Source organism: Sardina pilchardus, chromosome 11 (genome assembly GCF_963854185.1).
Source record: "Sardina pilchardus chromosome 11, fSarPil1.1, whole genome shotgun sequence".
Taxonomy (NCBI): Eukaryota; Metazoa; Chordata; class Actinopteri; order Clupeiformes; family Clupeidae; genus Sardina; species Sardina pilchardus.
This window is the reverse complement of record NC_085004.1, coordinates 28,505,509-28,527,489: the sequence shown is the minus strand read 5'-3', so window position 1 is coordinate 28,527,489 and position 21,981 is coordinate 28,505,509. Positions and strand designations below refer to the sequence as shown.

Below are 21,981 nucleotides of genomic sequence, written 5' to 3'. Positions count from 1 at the left end.
CATGTGGGACAGGCTCAATAGGACAAAAGGAAACAAGCAGGGAGGTGGCAGAGAGAGAAAGAGAGAAAGAGAGAGACAGAGCCAGATAGAGAGAAAGAGAAAGGGACAGACAGAGACAGGCGGAGGACAATGAGAGAACAAAGAAGAGAACAAAGGGCGGGTACAGTGTTATAACATGAAATCTGTCTCATTGAAATTGCATAACATCACTAAGCCACCATGTAAGGTTATGAGTATCTCCACAGTTTAAAGTGGTCAAAACGTGTATGGCTCCACAGGAGAACAAGACCCACCTAACTGATAAACTAAAAGGTAAATCAGGCCTAATGGGTGGAGATGAGGCCCTGGAGCTGATCGACTGATTCTGCACCCCTGAGCTAGACGTGGGCCTTGCCCGAGGAGTAAACTGCACCACATTAACATTGCATGTTTACCACAACACACGCACACACACACACAGCCATTGTGCTGCGCTGCAGTCCCAGGGAGAGATTAGAGAACAATGCAATGCAGCGGTGTGATAAAACTGCCTTTGCTTCTGTTGTTCCTATTGTTGCTTAGATGATGAATGGGGAGCATAAGTATAAAGATAAGTATACTGATCATATACCTGAACTACATATAAGCACATTGTAAATATATGGCTGATACTAGAAAAAAGATAGCCCACTGAGGATTTCATTGTTGACAGAAATAACTATAACGCAACATTATACTGTCTGGGCCCCGCACACCTAATAACTCAGCTATTTCATCTCACTGAGATACTAGTCTTCTAGGTTTCCCTCAGGCGCCAGAGTAGCGGACCAATCAGCAGCCAAAAAGATGACTTGTATTTTGAAATTGAAAAAGAGCAATGATTTGAAAGATAATGCAACGTCTATGTCCGTTACAATGCTAGGATTGGAAACATCTCCAAGTGGAGAGTAACCTGACCTTCTTGACGAAGTGAATGGTCTGGTGATACCAGGCTACTACACTGTAGCTCTGAGTTAACTAGAACAGTTTTGTGCTGCTGATTTCAGCCAAACAACAGCTTCTGAAATAGTAAATACCACAAGGGAATGGAATGAGTCCTGCTTTAATTGGCATGCCGGCGAGTCCATGTCCAACTGAGAGGAGAGCACAGCTGTCTAAACTGGGGATGCCATTTGGCAAGGTCAACATGCCAGAGAGTTTCACAAAAATCCCAGCTCTTAATGTGTGACTTTAAAGGAGACTTTCATTACACATATATTTACACCATCTGTGCCTGTGTTAAACAACCGTCTTAATTAGGTTTTACAGACACCTGTGGAATAACACAGAACTCAATGCAGTAATAACATGGTAATAAATGAATAAGAGAGTGACAAAACATAGTTATAACCTGTTATTACTGGATACGTGAGAAAGGTGCATGTTTTTAAGCACGAGAGGCCCCAAGGCTCTCTCTCTTACTTACTGCGGTTGAGGTTTGGGCACTGGGTGATGTATCCGTTTGGTGCGAAAATGAATTTGACATCTTGCATAATCCCCTGGAGATAAGGAGAAATGAAATGATGAGCAGTGGCTCCCCCAGCAAAGGTGCGTCTGTTCTTTAAAGTGCACACACACACACACACACACACACACACACACAGGCTCTCCAGCCTGACGAGCATCTGAGGCCCGGGGCTCGCAAGCCGCCTCCGTCACGCGCCTCACTTCCTCTCTGCCCAGACATCAGGCAGGCACACACACACACACACACACACACACACACACACACACACACACACACACACACCTGATAAATGTGATCCAGTGCTTTCCCATAAGATGAATGCAATGCTAAATTTGTTGTCCACACGTGCTCTTTGGAGATATCTGTAAAGCCGTTATTGGTGTAGGTTGGCAAAAGAGAGCGTGTGTGTGTGTGTGTGTGTGTGTGTGTGTGTGTGTGTGTGTGTGTGTGTGTGTGTGTGTGTGTGTGTGTGTGTGTGTGTGTGTGTGTGTGTGTGTGTGTGTGTGTGTGTGTGTGTGTGTGACTGTGTTTGTGTGAGCTTGGACCTGAAGTCTCATCCATAAGCCACTGTGTGTGTGTGTGTGGAGATAAAAAAGAATAGTTCTTTATGAGTCACCTTGGGAGAGCTGCAGGCCACGGAGGGGCTGTCCACTGTGGCCGTGCAGATGTGCGGGGAGTCTTATTCTGAACGGTCAGTGAGGAGTGATTGCGGTCACATTGTGCAATATGGGGACTCATGACTGGAAATGTGCTGTGTGGTTTAGGAGGCAGGTTTGTCTCCAGGCCGCAGAGGAACAAATGCAGCCCATTTGCTTGGGTGCTGCCAGGTCCAGAGCAATCACAGTGAAAAGGAACAAACAGGACAGCTCCTCTCAGGGGTGGCAGACCCGGCCCTGCACAGTCTATACTGAGCAGGCTACGGAAAAGGACTGTCGGCAACAACTGCATCGCAGACTGCCTCCAATCAACTAATTATATTAGTGTGAGACTGTGCTATGAGTAATGGGTAACTGGTATCTGTGTGTCCATTTATTAATGTTATTTTATGCATGTGTGTATTCACACTAGTTTGTCTGTGTGTGTGTGATAATTGCTGCACCTTATAACTCATCTGATAGCCTCTCAACAACATACAGCCACTGAGCCACCATGATGAACTCCCCGCTCTCACAGCACCATCAATGAACAGACACTTTCTCAAGGCAAAGAGCTAATAAATCAGCTGGTGGCAGGTGAGCCAGAACTTTACAAAGGGCCGGGGTGGAATGGTGGAATGGTAAGGGGAACATCGCTTCATTATTGCCTTCCTGTAAACACATACTCACTCTTTAGTAAAGGACTAATCACTCCAGTTCCACTAGCTCTAATTACCAATCCTGCACTGAAAGATGGAAAGAACAGAGAGAGGGAGAGAGGGAGAGAAAGAGAGAGAGTGGCAGAGAGAGGAGGAGAGAGGGAGAGAGAGAGAGAAAGAGAGAGAGATAGAGGTGGAGAGAGGGGAGGAGGGGAGGAGGGCAGAAGAGATAGCAGGAGGAAAATGCAATGACCAGAAAAGACAGACGACACACAGCGAGCACAAAGAAAACCAAGTCACAGGACCCCTCTGGTTTTATTCCAATTAAGGCTTTTCCACAAAACCGTTCTTTCTCACTTTAATCCTTTGTCTTACACAGATGTCAGCGATCTACAAAAGGAGTAATATTACCGAAGAATGGAACTTTATCTTGCCCAGCGCCATTGTAAAATGCATACAATGTTTCTGGTGCGCTCTAGGTCGTTGGTATAATCATTCAGAGATAAGGATAATTTATTACAATCCTCTTTTTTTTTTTTGCAAAGTGGGGCACCCAGGAGATTTGAGCTCTTACAGAAGAGCACGGACTACCTCACAGCCCAAAGTCATACTTCTAGTATTTGTTTTATTCAAAGCCTCTTTAGCTTGTCTCGTTATCTCTCCAACCAAGCCCTTGACTTAGGGAGGATCTTCAATGGGGTGCAAAACACTGCCAGATTCTCCCTCTTACAAGTAGAAGGTCTTTCCAGGGCCTCCTCGTCCTTCCTCCCCTGTCTCTTCAACTCCTCAAATTACTGGCTATTTTAAAAGGCATCGGTAAGGCTATAATTTGGACTGAATAGCAATAAATGCAGAGAACATCTGAAAAACATCTTCCCGAGGACGGACATATTTCTTTCAGGCCGTCCACAGCACACATCTTCTGGCAGCATTAGTAAAGATCATTAGAGGTAATGTAAATTATTTTGGTACTGATTGCTCCAAATGTTGCACACAGATTGTGCCTTTTAGTTATAATAGCGGAGCCTATGAAGTTGCAGATTAATTATCATAACAATTACAGCTCCCAAGCTCCGGGCCTCCCTCCTCTTTCCTTCACACATGAAGCCCCTGAGTGGTCTCTGGTGTTGTGCACCATCTGGCTGCTGTGCATAATGCACCTAAGGTGAACCCCGGTGAATGAAAGAGCAAATGCAGACTATCGGTAAACAGGGTCGTGGACGAAGCACACACACACACACACACACACACACACACACACACACACACACACACACACACACACACATACTGTACATATACACGCACACACACACACACACACACACACACACACGCACGTACACACACACACACACACACACACACACACACACACACACACACACACACACACACACACACACACACACACAGAGACACGGTGTTTTCACAGCCTCGTTTTCCCACCTGAGAGGTGTGTGTCTGCTTGCTGAGGTGCTTTGAGGCCCTCATTACTAAAGGATGAGCCCAGCAGCGGCGGCCCTTCATGTCACCGTGTGTGGGGCAGGCCAGGGTGGCTGGTACAGAGCGAGAAAACTGCTGCTGTTCAGGACACAGTGTTTCAGAAGCACGCATTGATCTGTTCCAGGCTGCAGCGAGGGGGGAGAATCAATACGCTTCTCCACGAAGATGAATAACCAGGCTAATTCACTGGTTGATGGGGGTGGTCTGGCAGGTCAGCCCAAACAGCTGGGACCCACAAAAGCCAGGAATTGCACACCTTCTAGTAGCATTGCCGTTCATGTTTACGCCCATAATCTCGGAATTGTTGTTGGCCCACTTTAAGCCAAAGAGACAAGAACAAGATGCCTTTTCTTTTGCCTTTTGATCTCATTTGGTCTCAAAAGCACTAACACTATAATTATGTATTGAGCAGAGAAGTATCAGGACTGATCTTCAGCCACTGTCTACACAGTAAATGATTAATTGCCTCAATCTTTCATCTATCTTTCAAGTATATTTACAAGTACATGACATTCAAAAAATCGTTTTAGCAAGGAGATACTCAACCAGCTAATTACATATTTGGCTTGAAATATCAAAGAGTAAGTAATTATAACAGGAGTATTTGCACTGAAAACATAACACCTCATACCAGCAACCACAGTGGCAGAAAGCAAGGGCAGAATTAAATGAAAAATGCACTTTGTAAGGCCAGTGTGGAGAAGCAATGAAGACATGTGCATTGCCATAGGCAACAGGCATCTGTTATCTGGTCTAGGTAAGAGCTGAGAGCCAGTGACCTGATCAGGGTTGTGACAAAGCACTTCCCTTCATCACTTTAACTCTTAAGTGACTCACTCACATAAATGGTACACTGTGACAGAATGAGCAATACAAATTGAATACAGTGTGTTTACCTTGAACAGGCCATGTTTGTGGCTGTGCTGTCCTAGCCACACTCCGCTACCGGGGGTCAGGTTCATTTGGGGAGGATCTATCACACGCTCATATATCCTGCAAGAAAACAAAAACACAAGGCCTATGAAAACACACACATTTGAACAAACACCCTACATACACACACGCACACAAACACACACACACACACACACACACACACACACACACATACACACACACACACACACACACACACACACACAAAACCACCCATAGCTCACAACCATGTTCATATAGAAACTGACATATTGCCTTCCTAAAAGAGGGCTTCATGAAAACAACAAACAGTGTGGTGGTGAGCCAGAGATGACACTTTGTTGTTGACAGAGCCACTCTGTGGACTGAGAGACAGGTCACCTCCCATACAAAGAGATGCTGGCAGGAACACAGATCCAATAAGTGTAAATAATATTGGCAAATCCAATAGAGAAGCAGGAGACTGTGTACATGTCAATTTTCTCTTCCTCCTCCCGAGGAAATGGGATCTAGAGGCTGAGAAACTCCCCTCAAGCATGACAGTCTTACACCCCCCCCCCCCCCCCCCCCCCCACCCCCCCTAAAAAAACACCACTGGCCAGTGCTATTGATATCTCCACGGCCATGCTTTCCTGCACACCTACGGCAACAGTCCAAAAATAAATCAACAAACAAACAGTCGAGCTTTTCTATTATCACACCAAGCTGAAAAGGCTCATGCCTTTTCAGCTGTCAATGTTTTCACACTCGTCTCTGAGAGTCTGCTATTGTTCCTGCACTGAAATGAACACGACTAAACTTTGTTTGCCACTGGGGTGAGAGGCTATGTGATGGACAGTGCATTTTAAGTGTACAACATCAGGGTGATGGACACTAAGAATCTCTTCATCCAGCTGCAGTGTTGGCAGGCCATGTGTTTCTCCTTATATACCTGGAGGGTTGTGACTCTGAGAGGGAATGCATCCTACTCAACTGCTCTCTCAGGCGCTGGTTGGCTGGAGTTGATGCACCTGGTATATTCTCATTCTGATGTTACCTTTTGTCCAAACTATATCAATAAACATTGCACCATCATTACACTTAGCTTACAATAAGGACAAATAGCTTGCATTATTAATAACAACATAGTGGTCACAGTAGTACTAGCAGTGGTAGTAGTAATAATAATAATAATAATAATAATAATAATTTTATGCATATCCGTTTTCCATAGCTGTTCTTGAACAGTTTGCCTTTCATCAACCCAACAGCAACTGCGTTTTGAGAGAATTATAATTGGGAAAAATACTAGGTCTGTAAGCTAATTAACAGTGGACCGCTTACTGAAGCATACAACAAACTCTGCCCAAGGTCATGAGATGCTCTTCTAACTATGTTGGGTACTGTCATATCTACATAACTGCATACATCAGCAGCCTTTCATTTGATTTGCAACAAAGAGACGGTGGCAAAGAGACAGCGCTAGCATTAACAATGCATAATATTAACAGGCCTACGGCAAGGCACTTCCCAATGTTTAGTATGCTCAGTCCAACGCAAAGAGAAATCTGTTTACTCAGACAAGCCTTTGTTTCCCTGGACCTGAATAAAACCTGCATTCATGAGAGGCTCCAAGTCCACAGAGTTACCTGCGAAAAAGTTGTTGCCATCGACTCCATGTAAACTAATTTGAGCTACTACACAGTTTTGAGAGTAAACAGAAAAACACTCACACAACACTTAATTTTTTGGAAGCGAATCAGTATACGGACAAATTTAAATTCGATGTGTCTAGACATTTGAGAGTGTTTTGCTTTTTGGGCACTACACCAGTTGCTGCCTCCAATTTAATAAGCAGGCTACAAATGAAGAGAAACAACAGCGTGCTGGTTAAGGTCAAGACTGGCCCACTCCCTCAGAGACAGAGCGCGGGAGAGGACAGATCACGGGAGGATTAAAACACAGAGGCCAAAACAAACACAGAAGGGGGGGGGGGGGGGGGGGGGGCTGGGGGGGGCTGGGGGGGGCATTTGAAACACCTGAAACGGGGCCAAGTCTATTTTAACATTCCTCCAGTTAACCTTTTGCGGAGCCATGCTTTGGACCTAGATTCAACATGAGTGATAGAGAAAGGTTGCGGTGGCATCGTATCACTCTTGGAAGGAAAAAAAGAAACAACAAAGCTAACAGGGGCAGAGCAGAGAGAATCACATATGAACTGCGCAGCCAACAGTGCTACATTAGGTGCAAATGGATCCAGCGAGCTGCTAGAGCATGTTAGGAGGTAGAATAAATCTCCATCTTGCCACTGGAAATATAACTTATGGCTGTGAATAATAACAGCCCCCCGGATACAGATGGAGCCCACGGGAGAGGGAAGGGAGGACACACACACCGCTGGGACTGAGACTGCAACAGTGTGAGCACAAGCCTACAGGGAAAGCCCGACAGCACAACCCACAATACCAACAGTTTCAAGCCTGAGATTACAGTTTACCTGTTGCTAATCCAATTCTTCATAATGAAATCTGATATAATACATCTGCTGAGGTACAACCAAGAATGATGCCATTTGGCTCCTGCAGGACACCGCTGACATTTCAAACAACATGCCTCCCTCCTCTTGCTATCGGAGTGATTACAAGTGCAACAGAGGCCAGACAGACAGAGACATAGGCGCAGATTTCACACACGTGTTGCACGGTCCTCATTTCCCTCTTCAGCTGAAATCAGGGTGGTTTTGATCCTCTGTGTGGTCAGACACGTGGTGGCAGAGTGTCTAGAGAGAGAGGAACTTTGAGCTCCATTCTGACTGATCTCCATGAAGTCTGCCGAGTTCTAATTACACACACACACACACACACACACACGCACACAAACACTCCTTCCCACAAACACTCCTTCCCACACTCTGTGCAAAATCCATATCACTTCCAGCATGCCATGGTGTGAGCTTTGAAGATGATAATGGTGAAGGAAAAAAAATAAATTGTCTGGACTAAAGTGACATAATTTATGTGTGTGAATGTGTATAATGTGGAGGAAAGTGTCTGCAGGGGATGACAAATATGGGCTGACCCGATCATCTACCGTCTGCGGGATATTTCCATTCCATTTTGCTGTACTCTGTGGAAGTGGCACGGCAGTCTGTGCTACAGTGGCTTCCTGGACGAGAGTAGGACAGGGAGGCAACACAGCTGAAAGCAATAACGTTTCCTGCCCCATTAGTCCACACAGAGATGCTGAGATCGGCTGTTTGCACAATCACATCCCATTGTTGGTCACACCACTGTGCCCAGGTAGAACTGTGAACGCTTTATACAATGCCAAGATCAAAAACAAAAATCATATATATATATATAAAAAAATAGATACTTGGAAAATAAAGAAAAATAGACGGGGCAAAAAATAATCCCCAAGTTCTAGACAGAAGTGTCGCACATAAAACAAGTGCATGGCTTGTAAAACACACATCAAATGACTCTTTTCCTCTGGCCACTCCAAGCACTCTCCTTATCATGCCCTCCAGTAGCGGACGGAGCCGTTGTGCAATCACACCTTGCTAAAGGGCATCTGCCAGTCCTTCTGTACTGCCACCAGAAAATCACGCACGCTGTTATCATGAAAGGTTTTCATCAGCTCACGAACAAAAAAGGAGGCAGACCAACTCGACAGCAGCGGCATCGACTAGAGCTGTGCTAACGGAGAAAAAGCATGCAACCTAATGATCGGGCAAATTCCTTTCATAATTCCTGGCTTTCATAATTTGGTTTTTGCTATGAGAGCCATTATTACTTCCCTTGCTGTTCTTGATTGCCAAAAAAAGAAAAGAAAGGACAACGACAGCAGTGCCAACAAAAAATGTAATACAGCATGTTCACTGGATGGTATTGCCTTCGGAATGAGTGACTTGATAAAATCAAAAGGGAAAGTGTTCATTTTAAGAAAAATGACTTTCTGACTTTCCGACACTCATATTCAGTGAGATGATTGTATTTCCCCATTCACTTACACAGATAAGGAATGCAGCTCATTCGTCTGGTGGAGAACAACCACAATGCACTGTCAAATGAGAAGGCAATAACACAATCCAAATTCCAATCCAAAACAAAACAGAAAATAATGGGTGACCAAAATAAGGAGGATCTTACCCATTTCAAACGATTCACTGAGCTAAAAGAATCCTGGTTTAACCGTTGTTTCCCCTACTGGTCTGCAAGGAAACAATCTGATTGAACTTTCTCAGCTGAGCCATGTACAGACTTTTGGAGGCTAATGAGGAGGCTTGTTCTTCTGACCGCAGAAACACACTGGGCAGCCCAGAGGAAGCCAATGACTGACCTTACATCACCCTATATAGTCCAGACTACAAGGATGCATGCTAACCTAGCTTCTTAGCATTAGTTCCTGCTACAGTACATGGAACATCAGAGCTTACACTATCATTAGAGACTTTAACTATCAGATGTCAAAGTTGAGTCCATCTGGCATGGCAAGACTATCAGTATTTCTATGTGTTATGGAGCCAACGGAGCCATTTAATCGAATAAATGGTCTTTACAAATGAGAATAATTAGAGACCCGTCTTATAAGGCATGGATATCTATAAGCGATCCATGATACTGGCTGGTTATTCCGAACTTGTCAATACCTTGGCAAATATCGAAATCTTTAAACAAACCTTGGGATTCGTTAGCTACCCTTAACTTGCTAATAACTAAGATTCAGCTAGACTTAACTACTTACCTAGCTAGGGTCAGGAGCCCCTCTGTGACCTACTTACAGTCTCAGCAAGAGACAATCAATTGCAGGAAAGGATTTCAATTTACCCTTCATTGACATTTAAAGTTTTCCTTTATTAAGCCCTATCATGAGGAAGGGCATTTATCATGGGACAAATTTGAGGCTGCATTTTATCTGTAGGCCAAAGTCATTTATCCGGTTTTGGTTGTTCTGCTGAGTCTCTCTATTGATCGCAGGGCCTCAGGGCCACTCCTAATTTGCTGGTTTGGAGTTTATGCATGATGCATGAGCCAGAGGGACTCTGGCAAAACAGCCACTGATGGGTATTTCAAGGTAAGGAATGCAGAGTTCAGAGTTCCTCAACAGTGATTGCTCAGGATCCTGTTTAGCATGATTAACCTTTCAAGTAAACATCGCCACATGAATGTTGAATAGTGTGGATTGAGTGTTCTAAAAAAATGTCTAGGTCCATCAAATGCAACAGGGAATTCCAGAATGATTTTACTCTACAAAACTCTCTCTCTTGCTTTCTCTCTGTCTCCTTCTGTCCATCTGTCCATCTGTTACAAGTGTTAAATCTTCTAACAACTTCTGGTCCAGTATGTTGATCACTGACAGTACAAGAGCATGATTGAAGTATAAGGGATACATCAAAGAATGACTTTTAAGAGACACCTGTGGCTCTTTACAGTTCAGTAATACAGCAGGCTATATTTATATATTTTGTACAGTTTTGTACAATCTTTATCCAAACTCGTAATATTGTACCGTTTGCCATGTTCCTCAGCATGTTTGCTAGAGTCTGGGTATCTAACTCACCGCATTGGTATTATTAGGGTCTTGCTCTCCCAGCTGAGCTATAGGAACATACTGCGTATCAACAATCTGCTCAAATATGCTGTAAAACTAAACTTATAGTTAAGGTTATTAAAAACTTTAGCACAACCCTCATGATATAACGTGTGATGCAACATAGGGTGAGATGTGAAGGTATATCATGTTGGAGAGCTGAGTCCCAGTTTTAGTAGGCCATGGGAACAGCTTGGAACATACAGTTCTTCTGTCAACTTCTATATTCACACACTCATATAGCAGGAAACAAGAGGTACACAACTGATGGGGGTATTCTTTCACATGGTCTTATTTAAAACAAGGGCTTCCTATTCTCTCTCCCCCCTAGATGAGCTATGCGCCCTTTATTGAGTTGTCATAAAAGTCATTGGGTGATGTGTTTGTGTGTGGAGGGGGGTTGAGAAGAGGGAAATAAAAGCAGGAGATGAGAGAGAGGGAGAGGAGTAGAGTGGGAAAGAGAGAGAGAGAGAGAGAGAGAGAGGGACAGAGAGAGAAAGAGAGAGACAAAGTGATGAGATACGTGCCAACTCAGGTCTGTCTTCACTTCAGAGCGTTCATTTCATTTAATGCTCCATTATCCTATAATGAGTCTCCTCTTCACCTAATTATGTCCATCCACAGGAGCTGCTGCTTGATCCTCTCTGTTAGCCTGCTTAGGCAAGTGAACAGAACATTTATATACCGCCGCACCGCTCAGAGCAGTGAACAACGGATAATGCCATTCTTGGGCAACAATGCAGTGCCGAAACAACTTCCCAACGATCATAACACACGTGTTCAGGCCTAACGAGCAAGTGATCTGGGGGGGAAATGTGCCTTGTGGCCAAGCGGGGGATATAGTTGAACTTGATCATCGAGGACTAATGGGTGTAATTCCCACATCACGATCAGAGTGAGTCAGCCTGCATACTGATGTGTGTGTGCGTGTGCGCGCGTGTGTGTGTGTGTGTGTGTGTGTGTGTGTGCGATGGGGATGCTAGGTGCACGGAGCAGCCATGTGCGTAATGGATGGTAATTCAGTGTAATAACACTGTGACCTGACCCTTCCACACACACCCTGCAGGCAGAGTGAAGCGCTCTCCCAACCCACATGTGCACACACACACACACACACACACCCGCGTAAACACAGATAACACGCAGGTGGTAAAACAACTTAACCATTGAAGAACACCCCAAGGCCGATGCTACCTGTGAGATGTATTTTAGTTAGGTTCTAAGGATTATTGTTATGGTGAGAGTGGGGTTGGTAAAAGATACTATACCCACGGCTGCACTTCAGATGTATTGCACGGGGCTGGAGAGATTTTTACATAACTAATCAAGTTTAGAGACATCAGATTGTGCTTTTCTATTGTTCATTTAGATTTTTGCTCATTCATCCACCCCCTCAAAAATAGTTCCAATCAATAGTCTTGGCGTCTACTGTTGCCAAGCAACGGAAAATGTCACTCTGCGGCCAAGGCTATATGTGGACAATAATATGTACTGTATACTGTACCTACCTGCTTATCCTTGCGTTACATCTGAACAATCTTAATCAACCTCCATTTACTCCATCGCTACCATAATTTCCCGGCTTATACATTGATTTTGCAAAATTTCTTCTGCTATGAGGTTAATACAGGGGGGCAGTTAATATGGTGTTAATATGGTTTTGTTTCTTTTAACTTGAATAAAACACTGTCCTGCGGCTTAGACACAATGCGGCTTATATGCAGGACATTTCTGTACTCTCTCACTTTGAGTGAATGGAATGTTCACCTTGGACAGCTCAATGCCGAGTGATTACTAGGGGCAAAGAGTCTGAGTGAGGATGTCCTGGAATACTGCCTCTCCTCCAATCAGATATGAATAAATAGTTTGACCAGACCTGACTGCTGTATAAAATAGGGTAGATCAATGTGGTGAGATCTGTTGAGGTTTGTTAACATCATTTGGTGCTGATTACGGGCATGTTCTGTTGCGCTGTTTCTCAAGGTTGCTGAACCATCGATTTTAAAGTGGCTGCTCTGTGCATGAAGAGGAAGACAGTTAATTACTCTGAGAGTAAACACACTGTACAGTATCAATAATGCATGACTTGCCTTGTTTTGTGAATCAAACCCATTAATAATTGAGGAAATATAATTGCCTATTATTGGCACTCGCTATCATGATGCTCAAACATCATTGCTTCTTAAATATGCTGCTCTTCTCACAACTGATGGGTTTTACAACCAACCTGAGGACACTCCCGATAATAAAATAAAACATCATCTGAAGACATAAAAAGTGTTAATGGAAGTGAGACAGATTTGTTGACATGAGTGGTCAATAATTCCTCATTACCTCAGAGGCTCGGTGAGTAAATGACCCTTGTAGTAGAAATTTTGGATTACTAACAAATCTTATGTGTTAGAAGTAAATACTAATTAACATTTATTACATAGCTGATTTAACATTACATTTTCATATATTATTTTTATGCTTTTCTATACATTCAATACTGTGCCTCAACTTTGCTTTGTCTGTCGTTTGCTCTCTCCATGTCATGACTTTCTAATAAAGGTCATGCGACCCCCTTTTTGTCACGAGCTAAGGGTATTCTGCCTGAGGCAGTAATATTAGGAAGACCCTGACAGAGAACATGCTACGAACAGAGAATGCTGAGGGATGTATATGTATTGTATTGACCTATTATCTTACTTACTAGGATTGCCCACATGACTTGCGTATGGTGTGTGGATCACATGCTATGTCCAAGAAGTGTTCATGTATTGTTGTATTTTTGCATGTATGTGGAGTTTTGGGAAAGACCATTGTACCCATGTGATTTCTATTACCGCAATGTAACTAACCATGTATAAGATGGGCCTTGCCCTAGAGATCTTCGAACAGTGTTATCAGAGCTATGATGTGGCTAGTGACCTGTTCCCGGTATCGTCAATAAACCTGCAGTGTTTTCTCACACCTGAGTGTGCCTGGAATTTTTGACCACATTTTGGTGACAGCGGTGGGATACCTAACTTCGAGACACAGTGGTGAAACCTGGACGGCGAAGGACCCAAAACAGCGCTAACGGGAGATCTATTTTTGATCTTGGGACAAGACCGTGGAAAAAAGGCAACAACGCCCGCGGGACCCATCCTTGCCAGAGGGGATCATCCTGTGCCTTGGATACGGTACTGCCGTGCTCCGTGGTCACGGGCACCTAGGTGGTGAGTGTAGCGATTTTTTCTCTACCTTTCAGTAGTTAAAAAATAGGCTTGTTTTGTGTGTGAACCGGGGTGCCACCGAAGCAACTTGCTCTGCTTGTAGGAAGGCAGAAAGGTTGGCTTGTGAGCACAGCCGAAGAGCAATCGATAAAGGATCTGCTAAGAAAAGCAATCAGAAGGATTGGCTTAAGCGCTTGATACGGGGATTGGATCGCTTGAAAATTGCTGCTGTACACTGATATTTTTGCTCTGTGTTAGGCGTAAGGTCATTGGCTAATAAAAATATAAAGGGACACTGCCATGGGGACTAGTAATAGTAAAACTGTTAAATTGCCCAAAGGTATACATAATCCTGGATGTTAAAAAGACATGTATAAGAAATATGGACCTGAATGTGTGGATGAAAGTTTATTGAATAAGTGGAATAGATGGACTGAAGGGAAATTTCCTTTAAATGGTATGTTGAGTTGGGATAGGTTAACTGAATGTAGGGCTATGATGGAAAGAAAGGCTAGGCCTTTTAAGCATGATTTGTTTGAAAAGTGGGAAAGAGAAGCGAGGGAAAGAGAAGAGAAGAGAAGAGAGAAAAGTAATGGAACATCAAAAGCAAGTTCAGATAGAGAGAAAGAGAGGGTTTGTGCGGAGCTATGGACATTTCAGCTGAAGTCTCTATGTGCAGATGAGTAAAACTTACTCTCCAGCCCCTCTAAACTGTAATCTTCCACCTCTACCTTCAGCACACCTTGAAAAGTGTGGAGAAGTGAAAATGAGACCAGAGGTCAACGGCATTGTTGTGTACGCAAAGGAAGTTGAGCAGGATTTAAGTGGACTGAGAGAAGCGGTTGTTGGAATTGTGGAGACGTTGAGCACATGGCAAGAGATTGTCCGAAGTCGGGTGATTGGAGACAAGACTGGGGTCGATCACCACAGCGGCGCCCTCAGGGTCCTGTCTGGACACAGCGTGGAAATTCTGAATAGGACAGGGAGGACTCTGAACGAGGGGCTCCGGGACCCCTTACCAACACTTCTGTATCACCCTTTGAACTTTATCCCCAACTGACTTTGAATGCTGCCGCACAACCTAAACTGATTCTCTCTCTGAATGGTATTGATGTATCCTTTTTGGTTGATACAGGAGCAGATGTTAGTGCACTTGGAATTAATGATAGTTGTATGTTTTTGACATCCAAAAGTAAAAGAGTTATATATGTCACAGGAGCTTCAGGCCAATCAGTGGCAGAACCAGTTTCTACCCCTTTAGTGGTTCAATATGAACATCAGACAGTAGAACATTCCTTTCTTCTAAGCAGTGTTTGCCCTGAAAATTTACTAGGCCGAGATCTAATGTGTAAATTAAATCTTATACGTTTTCTTTCTCCTGGAGGAGTAGGTTTAGAAGGCCCTGTTTATCTTTATTGTCAGAAAACCAACCCCACATGGATAGGATATGAGTGTAAAGACATTGGTTTAGCATTAAAACCTCCGATCTCGGTTCTAGGAAGACTAGAGACCCCCGAGCAATATCATTGTACAACAGGTTTTCAAGGCTCTACAGATCAGCCGTGAACGCGTGGTACCAGATAGGAAATAGTATTGAGACTATTTATGTGGCCGGCATTTTGACATCTAAAATCTACTCTGCAGTAGTAGTAGACCTGTCTTTAGGTCTGAAACATTTGTTTGCAAACACAAATTCTTATCCACATGTTGCATTGGTAAAAGCCCATGGAAATTTGATTGATTTAGGGCAGTTTGTGAAAGCGTGTGTAAGTGCTAAAGATTGGACAGTGGTCGAAGAGACCCCAAATTTGTTTTATTCACCCTCGCAAGAGGCGTATTTTTCCAACAATGGTGTTCTTTGAAAGTCACCCCTGTGCAGAAAGAGCTCTCTGCATGTTCAACACCCTCATTAACCCAACCAGATGAATGGAGGGTTCTCTCTGTAAAAGAGAAAGCAGATCTGTTAGCCGCTGTTCCAGATAATCTCTGGGCAGCCGATAGTTATGACTTTGGGACTATCTACTGCTCAACCCTTGAAAATATGTGCAAAAACATTGCGTTATCCGTCGAAAGCTCAATATCCGTTGTCAAGAGGCTGAGCAGGGGATAGAGCCTGTCTTCAAATCATTGTTAGACAGAGGAGCTATTGTGCGTTGCAGTTCCTCCCCAGTTAACACACCAATTTTGCCCGTTAAAAAGTCTGATGGCACTTGGAGGTTTGTGCAAGATTTACGACTTATTAGCGACGCTATTCACCCGAGGCACCCGATTGTGCCAAATCCTTGCACCATCCTCTCTAGTTTGCCATCCACTGCGACGTTTTATTGTCATTGATATCAAAAATTGCGTTCTATACGATTAGAGTACATCCTGCCTCTAAATTTTGGTTTGCCTTCACCGTTAAAAGGTCAAAGGTATACTTGGAAGGTAGTACTTTTATTTCATATGTTGATTATGTTCCATTGGGAAGTCCATTAAAAGAATCATGCCTGATTGACATAGTGGCATTGCTGAAATACCTGGCCAGGGTGGGACTTAAAGTCTCTAAAGAAAAGTTGCAACTCTGCCAAGAGCAAGTCAAGTACTTGGGTCATTTACTTACTCCTGGCTGCAGGGCCCTGGATGCGTCGCGCATCACTGCAATTACTGTCTGTCTGAGACCCAGGACAAAGCAGCAATTGTTATGCTTTTTAGGAATGATTGGTCACTGTTGTGCTTGGATTTTAGACTTCTCGGAGAAGGTACAACCTCTCCGAATGTGTGCGAATGCTTGTAAGAGTTTGACTGACATTGTGACTTGGACTGACGACTGTGAGACTGCTTTTGTGATTTTGAAACAAGCTTTAGCTTCAGCTCCAGCTTTGGGATTGCCTAATTATGATCTTGATTTTCATTTGTTTGTGTGTGAAAAAGGAGGTTACATGTCAGGAGTGTTGTGTCAGTTGCATGGTGGACAGTATAGACCAGTGGCTTACTTGTCAAAGAGATTAGATCCGGTAGCAAGAGGCTGGGTGCCTTGTTTGAAGTCTGTTGCAGCTGCTTCAAATGCAGTAATGGCTTGTGCGGATCTAGTGTTGATGCATCCTTTGACTGTTCATGTTCCACATGATGTGCATGCATTGCTTTTACAAGCAAAGACATCACATCTAACAACTGCCCGCCTCCTTTTGTACCAACATGTGTTGTTGACCTTAGCACATGTCACACTTGTACGTTGTACTACTCTTAACCCATCGACATTATTACCAACCGCCGAAGATGGTGAAAGCCATGATTGCTGTGATGTCATAACCATTTGCACTAAACCTCGTCCCGATATATCTGAGGAACCCCTTACTAACCCTGACTTAGTTTTCTATGTCGATGGTTCTTCTTTACGCTTGGAATCTGGAGAGGTAGGAAGTGGCTATGCAGTGGTGAATCAATTTGAAACGGTGGAATCTTACTCCCTCCCAAGAACTTTTTCTGCCCAATCTGCTGAGTTAGTAGGACTTTTTAGAGCTTGTGTGTTGGCAGCTGGTAAATCTGTTTGTATATACATTGATAGCCGTTATTGCTGGGGAATTGTTCATGATCATGGAGCAATATGGAAAGAAAGAGGCTTTCTTACGGCTACTGGTAAACCAGTATAGCATAAAGAGTTCATTGTCTTGTTGCTGGAGGCAATTCAGCTTCCTTCGTCTTTAGCAGTGGTCAAGTGTGCAGCTCATACCAGAGGCACTGATGAAGTCAGTCTTGGTAATGAGAGGGCTGACTCCGCTGCTAAGAGTGCAGCGAAAGGGGGAGTTAAGAGGAGGATACCACCAGAGTTTTTAACACTTTCGAACAAAACACAAGTGCTTTTGAATTTTCAAATACCAGATATAGTGACATCAGATGAAGCTTTAAAAGAAGCACAAAAATCTGCAGATGCAAAAGAAAAAAAAGAAAACTGAAAAAATTGTAAAAAGAGTAATGATGATTTGTGGTTACATACTCCAACAGGTAGGCCTGTTCTACCAAAATCGTGTTTTCATATAGTTGCTAAAATCACTCATGGTTTAGATCATGCAAGTGCAATTGTAAAACAGTAGAACAACTTTACTTTGCACCAGGATTCACCACCGCAGCAGCTGCTTACTGTGATAGGTGCATTACTTGTCTAAAATATAACACCGCACCCACAGTGAGAACCCAAGGAGGGCATCACCCACCACCATCAGGACCATTTGAACATGTTATGATGGATTTTATTCAATTGACAAAATGCAGAGGTTATGAATATTGCTTGCTAATTGTGGATATTTTTTCAAAATGGCCAGAATGTTATTGGAATGTTGAAAGCTAAATTGACTAAAATAACTACCACAACTGGTATGGATAGGGTGACTGCTCTACCTTTGGCTCTCCTCTACCTCAGAGGCCGTGCATCAAGATCAAAAGGGTTAAGTCCATTTGAGATTTTGACTGCCCGTTCCATGCCAATTCCAGGTTTACCTCATTCCCCTAATTTAACCTAATGTAGATGGTAACTTGTTTGGTTACATGCGAGAACTGATTGCTGCTCTCTCTATTCTGTTTTCCAACAGGTGGCGTAGGCTTTGCCCCAAAGTTTCCTGGATACATACCCAGTGGAACCAGGTTCATGGGTGCTTGTTAAGGACTTTCGAAGGAAACAGTGGAATCAGGAACGTTGGAGAGGACCATATCAAGTTTTGCTGTCTACGCCCACTGCCGTGAGAGTCGCAGAAAGAGACTCTTGGATTCATCTGTCGCACTGTAGAGTGGTGAAAGATCCGGAACACTACGTGAACTGACTGGTGACTCTATGCTCGAGGTTGACCAGTGGTGGTCTTGGCAAACTTCGCCAGTAGGCCTTTGGATATATACTCCATCGGGGATAAGGGAAGTTTTGCAAGATCCTGCTGTTTTAATCTGCATTACAAAAAAAAGTGTACTGGACTGTAAATGAAGTTAACCAAGGGAAATATGTTTTGATTTTTACCTATTTTACTAAGTACACATGTGAAGTCATTCCTTTGAGGAAGGGGAAATTAATTAAGTGTCCATTAAAATTAGCACATCCAACAATCCATCATTCAAATCTGTGGTGGATATTGAAAGCAGAAACAAGATATCAGTATACATTAAACTAGCACTGTTTTATTTCCAGTTTAGCTAGATATTCATTCGTTGGACAGTCACCTGGGGCGGGCCTTAAAACCCAAGCCAGCTCTGCTGTTGAAGATAGAATAGAGTGTTTGTTGTTTTGTAACTGGGAGTAGAATGGGGCTAGTGGTGTTATTCTGCGTGTTCTTACTGATTATGTCTTCTTCTCCGGAGGAGGAGATATGCGGTACTAATAAAGCTTGTGAACTGGCTTTCCAAGCTAGAACAACTGTAGCAGGTAGAAATGAGACCTGCTGGGTGTGCCAAGAAAAGTCTTTTCAAATGCGTGTTTTTCCCTACAGGACTTCTGAAGATTCTGCATGTTCTGCGTCTTGATTGTGTACTAGCACAAATTGTCTTAATACAGTATGTGTTACAGGGATAGAACAATGTTTAGGTGGAATTGGACATAAGATTTTCTTTTTTTTATTTTTGTTTACTAAAATTTCTTTGTGGCCTTAAGCCCCAAAGGGGGGAAAATGTAGTAGAAATTTTGGATTACTAACAAATCTTATGTGTTAGAAGTAAATACTAATTAACATTTATTACATAGCTGATTTAACATTACATTTTCATATATTATTTTTATGCTTTTCTATACATTCAATACTGTGCCTCAACTTTGCTTTGTCTGTCGTTTGCTCTCTCCATGTCATGACTTTCTAATAAAGGTCATGCGACCCCCTTTTTGTCACGAGCTAAGGGTATTCTGCCTGAGGCAGTAATATTAGGAAGACCCTGACAGAGAACATGCTACGAACAGAGAATGCTGAGGGATGTATATGTATTGTATTGACCTATTATCTTACTTACTAGGATTGCCCACATGACTTGCGTATGGTGTGTGGATCACATGCTATGTCCAAGAAGTGTTCATGTATTGTTGTATTTTTGCATGTATGTGGAGTTTTGGGAAAGACCATTGTACCCATGTGATTTCTATTACCGCAATGTAACTAACCATGTATAAGATGGGCCTTGCCCTAGAGATCTTCGAACAGTGTTATCAGAGCTATGATGTGGCTAGTGACCTGTTCCCGGTATCGTCAATAAACCTGCAGTGTTTTCTCACACCTGAGTGTGCCTGGAATTTTTGACCACACCCTCCATGGGAAATCATTTGGGCGGCCTGTATGCTCTCTCACACATCTGCCCACCACGACCACCACCACTACCAGCCACACACACCACCACCATCCCCATCCATCAGCCAAGTGCCCGAATTGATTATTCTAAACAGCCTCTTATGTACACGAACTGTGCACAGAGTGTCTCACAGTTCAAGTGAGGCTGCCTCGTCCATTTACCTCCCACTAGAGAGGAGGACTGCGCCGAGGAGACTGACTCAGAGGCGTGAGGAGGATTTTTTTTTTGGACGAGGACACGAGGGAGTGTGGAGAGCAAAGGCCTGTGACTCAGACGGCTCATTTGAATTGCAGATCAATTTCTCCATTAAAACACAGGTGATAGGATTGGATTTAAACACCAACATTCCCACGGAATGCTCATGTAAAAACAAAAAGACAGAGTTGCACTAAACAGATGAGTCTAAACACTCATGCCGTTCACTCATGAATAAAGACACAGGCAACTGCCAAATATTTAAGTTTGAAACACTGCCTATAAAGGTGTTATGTAAGGCTATACAGAGCATTTTATATAAACCAAGTAGTAGTGGTTTGATAACATTCTTGAAATTCATTGTCATAATATGCAAGCTAAAGTTGTTACTGGGATTTGTACACTGACATTGGACAAGAGAAATTGCACACAACCTATTGTACAGCACAGTAGGAGACAAATCTAGTAGTTACACAAGGGGAAAATTCAAACAAATGACTGTTGTGAGCCCACTTAAAAAGACCCCTGAGGGAAACACATCAATGTGAGAAAGAAGTTCCTCTTTCCCTCCAGACAGATACACAGTCACTGCTTTTTGTTATATTATTGTTCCATTTGCCCATTGTTTATGGGCAAAACAATCACCCCCCAAAAAAGACATGTCTGCCTCCCAGGCAATGCAAAGCAATTCAAGGGGTTATATTTGGGTTAAATAGGGCACCCGGTTGATTTTCTTCCATATATGTTGTTAGCCTGCAGCTCAGCTCCCCTTCCACAGAGGCCTTTGTTAGTGAGCTCCTGTGTAAGTGCCTGCTACAACTGGCAATGAATGTGACAGGCATAGCAAATGCTATTACTCTAATGAACTGCATATGCATATTTGACTACAATGCTGGGTGATTCCCACGGATGCCCAGGGAATGGGAACTTGAGGCTGAACTGGGAGATAACCATTTGACACAGAGCTGGGTGTGCCTTATCAAGATGCTCACAACAGATCACAAATACACAGGGAAATGGCTGTACACTTGCTGACCTAACAGTACACACACATGCACATGCGCACACGCACACGCACACGCACACGCACACGCACACGCACACACACACACACAGCGTATTAATAAGTTGTACGAGTACATTTCAGTAAAAACTGGTTCAAACAAGCACCCAATAGACCAATGAGGGGGAGGACAAGCTTGCGGTGTTATATAATTCTGGAAATTTTAGATATTGTTAAGCACTCCAAAAAATCTCTGTCACTTTTCATCCCCCAGAACTTTTACTCAATGCTTGGCTCTAAGACAGATCAGAAATGGGTCTTTGTGCGAGCAGAGGGATGATCAAAAGCGTGCACCAAGCCATCAGGGCGTTGGAGGCTTAAGCACAGCCTGCACGTCACGTCACCCACCACCGCCACTGTTCCTCCTCCGCTGCAGGCCCACGGCCCCAAACTGTGGAGCACCACCATGCTCCGGCTCCGGCTCCGGCTCCGCACGCCGCAATCAGCATGAGAATGC

At 43.5% G+C, this 21,981-nt stretch overlaps 1 protein-coding gene across 1 annotated transcript in view; it reads right to left on the bottom strand.

The window, feature by feature from the left end:
• Positions 1–21,981, bottom strand: part of LOC134095309 (protein kinase C-binding protein NELL1-like) — a 143,243-nt gene that overhangs the window by 87,172 nt on the left and 34,090 nt on the right. Inside the window, exons 5-7 of the mRNA XM_062548758.1 lie at positions 5,183–5,279; positions 1,445–1,517; positions 1–13 (exon numbers count right to left, since the gene is read on the bottom strand). The exon at positions 1–13 is cut by the window's left edge and continues 70 nt beyond it. Of these exons, the coding sequence (XP_062404742.1) occupies positions 1–13; positions 1,445–1,517; positions 5,183–5,279 (183 nt within the window). The remainder of the gene's footprint in view (positions 14–1,444; positions 1,518–5,182; positions 5,280–21,981) is intronic.